Source organism: Fulmarus glacialis, unplaced genomic scaffold, assembly GCF_000690835.1.
Source record: "Fulmarus glacialis isolate BGI_N327 unplaced genomic scaffold, ASM69083v1 scaffold5384, whole genome shotgun sequence".
Lineage (NCBI taxonomy): Eukaryota > Metazoa > Chordata > Aves > Procellariiformes > Procellariidae > Fulmarus > Fulmarus glacialis.
In genome coordinates, this window is record NW_009208539.1 from 6407 (window position 1) to 13754 (window position 7348).

At 33.8% G+C, this 7348-nt stretch overlaps 1 protein-coding gene across 1 annotated transcript in view; it reads right to left on the reverse strand.

Annotated features, from left to right (window-relative positions):
- Positions 1–2443: 2443 nt before the first annotated feature.
- Positions 2444–7348, reverse strand: part of LOC104075858 (glutamate receptor ionotropic, kainate 2-like) — a gene marked incomplete at its 5' end in the record, with an annotated part of 29283 nt that continues 24378 nt past the window's right edge. The window contains one exon of the mRNA XM_009576515.1: positions 2444–2671. Coding sequence (XP_009574810.1) covers positions 2444–2671 — 228 coding nt within the window. The remainder of the gene's footprint in view (positions 2672–7348) is intronic.

Sequence of the window (7348 nt, forward strand, 5' to 3'; positions counted from 1 at the left end):
ACCATACCACTAATTAATGAGTGAAATCCAAGTACCACAACAGAACTGTACTTTCCATTTTCAGTGCTCTTACGTTCCAACACTGTTTGGAAGACATGGTAAAACAATAAAATCACGAAACATTTGACACAAAAATGGGAGGTTTAAATCTAAAAATAAATATTCTACATTGAATACTCTGATGAGCTGTAATTACAAAACATCATACCATAAAAGACATACTAAGTACTGCTCCAAACATAGATACACCTTATTATGAAACACATAGCAATTATTATGAAACACTGGTAGTTAAACATTCATTATGGAAGGATTGTTATGAAATAGAAATCTTCTTAATAAGACACTCTAGGTGGAACCTATTAATTTAGTGGCATACAGTCCAACAGTTTCACAACACCAGGACTGAAAAATACATCATCAGCTGTGCAATACCTAACTTACAATCTGTACTGAAAATACATAGTCAGCACTATGCTGCAAAGTCCTCTTCACTATCACACTTCAGTTAGCAGTATCTCCCATTACATGACAGATACATTTTGTGAATTATATTCTCAAAACGCTGTTTTACTTTTGAATAATGTTCTTTTCTTTTTATTATTCAGCAGATTACATTTTTAACTTAGACATATTTCCCTATATGAACTACAGTGTTAGAAAATGCTATCACATACTATTAATTCATTCTGCATTATGAATAAAATCTGTAGATCGTCTTACATAATCCTAGATTTTTTTGTTTCTAAATGTGTTATCAATACTTGATTATACATGTTAAGACGTATTGACAATCTCTAGATCTGAAGGCTGATATAAACTATATAAACTTAGGCATGAAAAAGGTATTTTATACCACCCTACAAAAAACCAAACTCCTCTGCTCAGTATAAAACATATTTCATATTGCTTTACAATGAAGATAATAAGGAATTTATAGTGCTAGTCACAAAAACAGACAAGTTAAAAAAGTTCAGCAATACTGGTCTACTATGTGGTGCTTCTGTTCAAAAATAAACATTTTTTCCAGTTCTGCTAGTGAGATCAAGTGACTGAATAGCTTAATAAAAAAAGGTCTAAAGAAAAAGTATCTTTCCTACAAAAATATGACAAGACATATTTTCAAAGAATAAGTAAGAACTCAGCCATACAACTCCTACTAACATTACTGGGAGCTGCCTGTCAAAAGCACTGTGCATCATGCTGAAAATGTCCTTCAGTGATAACAATAAGGTTAAAACTTCTGGACATACACATAAATATCTTACATGAGGTGTTTCACAAGATGACATTTGTGATTTATGCTCAGCTGTGCTTTCAGAATGACCTGTATCACAGGAACACCTCAGAAATTAGTTTACTCTCTGGTTATACAGTCCACCAAAATCTACTGTTCTTTCAAGAAACTTTCAACATAAGTCTGTCTCTTTAAAGCAGACTTTTAAAGAAGGCACACAAATGAAGTTATTCATTACAGAATATGTTTCAATGTTATCTATATCACTTCAATACCTCATGTAATTTATGTACATGTGATCTTGCTAAATTACTTTTAAACCAGTTTCTAAAAATATTACCTCTCCCCTTAGTAGAGGAATGATACAACTTCTCCAACATTAAGCAGATAGTATCAAAGAAAGATGGAGAACCCTGATATCAACTACGGCATAATAGGAAAAGAAAAATATGAAGATCCTACTGTGTACCACAGAATGAAATAATAAAAATCTTGGGGCTGAAGTGAGATTACATTATCAAGTCAAACATATGCTTCTAAAAATCATTGCTATAGACAAAAAAAAGAATCTTATTAAAGGGATAAAAGCCAGCATAGTTTATATGTATTTGATTTTAAAAATATTTAAAAGTGACTACTAGGAGGAATCTGCAAAAAAGATTATATTTACACCCCTGGGAATCGCTAATTTACTGTTTGAACTGTGTGTTCTAGCACACAATTTAAAAACTTAATATTGTTATCCTACTTCTAAGATACTAATCTACAGAAAGTAACTTGTTTTGTAAGAGGTAGAGGCCCAATTTGGACATCTAGGATTAACATGGGCAGCTAAGTACTCAATTTGAGATTAAGCACCATAGCATCAAATGAAATCAGGCTAACAAAGCAAAATATGTCAACCGCTGTCTTTCTAAACACAGCACAATGGAGAAAAGACATTTCGTAAAATTTCTAGTGTCTCTAAATTTGTAAATAAAAGGAGAAAGCTAGCTAGCATACTCAAGACTTAGTGACATAACAAACTGGAAACTTAGTATGGCAGTGGAGAAAATTAATAGTGAGAACCCTCATCATTAATTATTCTTCTGTACATCATGAAGTTAAAATATGAGTATGAAAGTAAGAAAATTTTTGTGACTTTTGACAATTATTAGTATGAAAAAGATTATAACAATTGCCAAAAAAATCACAAAAGTTGACATGTTACCTGGCTATGACAAAGAGCACACAACTGACACCCAAGTAAGCCAGCAGAATATACATCCAGATATCAGGGGAGAGAGGATTCAGGAAGGAGAAGACGCCCGGGTTTGTACCATTGGGCTTGCGGTACAAAATACTTATTCCAAGAGTCATAAAGGGTTTGGAAAAGTCGATGACCTTCTCTCGAACATAGGTAATTGCCAATGGTGCAACTGCAAGGTCAGCTTTCTGTTAACAAAAATACAAAAACAGAAACAGGCCGTAAGTCAGAAGAAACAGGTTGAAGCAGACAATCAGATTAGGCAAAACACAAACTTTACATGGAGGAGGTTTGTTCTCGTCCTAGGTAGGCTGAAATTTAAAACTCTCTTCTCCCTATAAGTAAGGAAACCAATTTATTCTACTTCCTGTTTGCTAAACTGACATAGTAGCATTTAGAGAAAATTAAAAGCGCTATTACAGGGATAGAAGCAAAGAAAAATATCGTATCTTGCAGAAAACATGAACATCCATTACCATGTTTTTTAAAACTTTAAAAGGTACATATCAACATATGTCTTCTCTTTGTCACTCCTTCATTGTGCTCTTTAGAAGCTAATATATTTGTGAAGCAGATGTGAATATGCTTGTACAAGTGTAAAGGAAGCAGTTTTGCTTATTTTATCATAAAAGTATTGGTACAAAATGAAGAACATTTTTAAATGGGAAATGTCACACCTGACAGGTTGCTACAGGGAGTAAGTTCTAAAAAAGTACAACTGTCTTACTAGTTTGCAGAAATCACTATGAAACTTGTAGATAACTGACTATTAATCAATTGCAGCATTTAAAATGAAATAATACAATAGAATGTATTGTCAATTTACATTTAGTTTTAGTTATTATGGCAATAATTCATAGGAAATTAGTAAATGGTCTATACTGTTTTTTATTCAAAACAATAGAAATCATAGTGACAAGAAATCTACAGCATCTACTTTTTAATCTGTGTGAACAGCTCTTGAAAGACTACTATACATGTGTGTATGTGTATATGGGTGTGATGTACATGTGCACGTATGAAAGAGGGAAGTTCAGAGTGAAAAGTTGTACAGAACAAAACTTGACAAGCTGTAAACTAAGAATTCCTTGTAAACTATATGTAAATATAAGTAAGTAATGACAGAAATGATATAGCTACCATGAAATACTGTTATCCAAGTAACAGAGCTGCAAATAACATCATTTTCAGAATGCCTGTTCTAAACCAAGATCCAGAGATCTTATTCCCAATAAAATCATATAAATTCATACATTTATATATTTTATTTTGCTCAGTTGGTGTTGTGTATACTGTGTAACACTCAAAATCCCACACAATGTTATAGCATTTCAATGTTCGGGTTTTTTTGTTGTCTCACCTTCCACAAAGTTCTACTATAGTCTGTTGTTGATATGAGCATTTATCATATAATTAGATCTACTCTAGTAAAGTACTTCTATGTTACAATGTGAAACTCTGTTGGCATTGTTCATTTAATTTGGTAAGGGTTTACTGGTCAAAAACATGACATATGCTTCATTTCGATTGGTAGTCAGAACTTATAGGTATTAATCAGACCAGTAAGGTTTTATTCCACAGCAGCTGAGTTTTTATGGATCGCATATTATTGATGATATTCCATCTGATGCAGAAAGAAAACAGTAAAGTGAGAAACTAAAACTAATTTGGATTAAAAGTTACAGGTTAACATGTAGAAGTTTGAGAAACAACAACTCAAGCTATTAGTTTGAGAGGCAACTAGCAGTCCTTACCCTAAGAGTCTGAAGCCAACTCACTAGACTGTCAAAAGATGCAGCTGCCCAAAGATAGAGAAAATAGGTCTTTTGGAAGGCTATTGGCAATTGTGAATTTTGGTCTTAAAATATTAACAGAGCCTTAATGAATAACAAATCATTTATTTTAACAAATGCTATAGGAAATCCAACCCTTAGTCATTAGATGAGAACAAAATGGTATACAAGTGAATATAGGCTGTAACTATCTCCAGTGGAGCAAAGCTCTAGGGAAGTTGCAGATGAAATTAAGAAGATAACCAAACAAGAAATAATGCATGTCTCGTATGACAGAATAGAACAATCAGATATCCCGACCTGGGAGGCACAGATCCAAAATATAGATCCATATCTTGATATCTCAGGTTTTTCTTCTGAGCTTTAGTAACTCGGTTTCAATATTCTTGAACTAGTCTATCACCATAAGAACAAAAATTAAGCATCTCAACAAAAATAATATTCAGAGTCTTTACTGACTGAGGAAACAAAAAGCTGCTAGAATGACTGACATAAAAATATAATACTGCCACATGTAACCACTTTTGCTAATTAAATATATGTTCTCCAAAATATACAATTCTCTTGGCAATTGTTTCATTCTGAAATGGCACTACTTGAAAGTAAGAGAAATAAGGAGCCAAGTTTCCAGAATTGCAGTACCACGGTCTCCTACACTCTTCTACAATGAAGACATAAAAGTAAGAGAATTCTCTTTAGCTAATTTCTCAGGAGGAATTGGAGAGGAATGATGTAAAATTAGGATTTTATCAATCTATATTTATCAACATTTAAAAATGAATACATCTTAAAATGGTTTTCTGATAAGTTCCATAACAAAGAATATTTGTCTCACTTGGCAATGATGTATGATTCCATTTTTTAGAATGAATGTATGTATGATTCTATTTTTTAAAGGAAAAAAAAGATTTATCTCTCTGAAAGCATGATCCTAAATAACACTTATTCTTGACCTTAGAGTACTTGAGATGAAGGTGTTTTTATGACAGCATCCAAGGACTGGTGAGGATAAGCTAGTTGCTACAAAGAAAAATTCTGCGCCAACTGAAGGTTACAATAGCAATTAGAAACATGTAAATCTGACAAAGATATTCCAACACATGACGTGGTCCCGAGTAAAATGGAAGAGTTGTACAGCAACACAAGCAATAGCCATACCATGTGATGAAGGAGCGCACTGCAGACAATAATGCCAACAGTAGATGGCAGAGACTGGAGGAAAATACTCCTCACAATAAATTCTTACTTTAAGTATGTCAAGTGTGAGGAAACCGCAATCCTGCATTCACTCCACCATTCAAAGATATGGCATGATAAACTGGAGAACGGCACTCACATTCTGCATCCATCTTGACAGTTTTTCAAAGAGAGGTTCTCTAGCAAGGAAGAGAATGTCCAGGACAAAAGAGGAAGAAATAGAATTTATCATACTCTACAGGACACTTTTCAAAGTCAACTGAACCACTGACAGTTATTCCTACCCTGCTTTCTCAAAGTGCATCAGATACTTTGAACATTACTTTTAACAGTACATTCTCAGTAGTACTTGATCTTCCATCTTCACCCTCCACCTTACAGGGCAATGATATTTTCTTCTTTCATACTAGTAGTATATGCACTCTCACTATGGTCTACGTTCTACATTACTGCAGAACTCTGTAAGCAGCGATTGCTAGACCTTCCCTTCTTTTTGTGCCATATAAGGACTGCACATACTCTCTTCACAGCCTTGTAAAGATTTCCCTGTCTTGCTGCTATGTGCAGGTGTAGAATGTTCACTCACCAACAAACAACTCAAGGTATACACAACTCATTTCTGCTACAGAAACCCCGAAGGCATGCTAAAATTCAACTCCTTCAGTTCTTTATTTACATTTTACTTCCAAGCATCTTGTTGACTAACTATTTTACATAAAGTAAAATTTAAAGAAAAAAGGGGGGACTTTTTTTCAGTTGCATAGGGCTGAAATTTGGTACATAACCTCTAAAAAGACAAGTTTTTAAATTATATGGAATTCAATCTATGCATGCAGCTGCAAATAACTTCAGTAAGAAAACTGCACATAAATGTTGAGTAATGCATGGGCCATAGCATGTACAGTAAGTTGGTATTTGCAGATACTGATGTTTTGTGTGTGAAAATTAACTCTATAAAATGTAACCCAGAGAAAGTGCCACATTCATTTTTGGGGAAATTGAACTTTGAAAGCATTTAATATCTTCTACTAATAACATTGGGGAAAAGAAAAATAAACACTTGATGATACTTTTCTGAAAATCTTTTGTCTCACCTATTTTATTCAAAGGAATGAAAGGTTGAAATACAATCTAGACATAGCAACCACAAAATGGCTAAGTTATTTTTAACTAGAGTCTACAGCTACAAAATGTTCCACCATAATAAGGGAGTTATTTAGCCTATGTAGATGGAGTCTGCTTTTTAGCCTAAGACCCTAAGTCAATATGTAAACTTCTTTAGCCACCCCAGATTTTTGGGATTGTTAATCTGAGAGCTGAATTTCAGTTACATCCCCTTTGGAGAAAATGTATCCCTCAGATAAACAGAGGAAGGCTAATGCCCAGCTTCAATTCTTTAAACACATTTAATGGGCTCTTAATACACAGAGAGCTTATGCATTATTCCTGTTCACAGAAGTGCATTTCCCTGTCACTGATTTGAAAAACTAAAAACTGTAGTTTGCCTTTAAGCTTGTGATCTATCTTAAACTGGCTTGTTCATGCTGCTACATTATAGAAAAATTTACACTCTGTGAAAAGCTTTTGGTCTTGACACAAGATCTTAATTTCCTTTTGAAACCACTGGGATTTTATTAGGGCTTTATTATTTTTATTTTAACTAGCCACTTACACTATTTTGATATAAATTGGTTTTCATGTTTTTCTACTACCTTTTATGGGATCATAGGAAAATTCAAGTGGGAAGAGACATCAGGAGGTCTCTAGTCCAATCTCCTGTTCAAAGCAGGGTATATCAGGTTTGCATGGCAAGGTTTTGGCAGCAGAGGGGCTACAAGAGAGGCTTCTGTGAGTAGCTGCTAGAAGCTTCCCCTA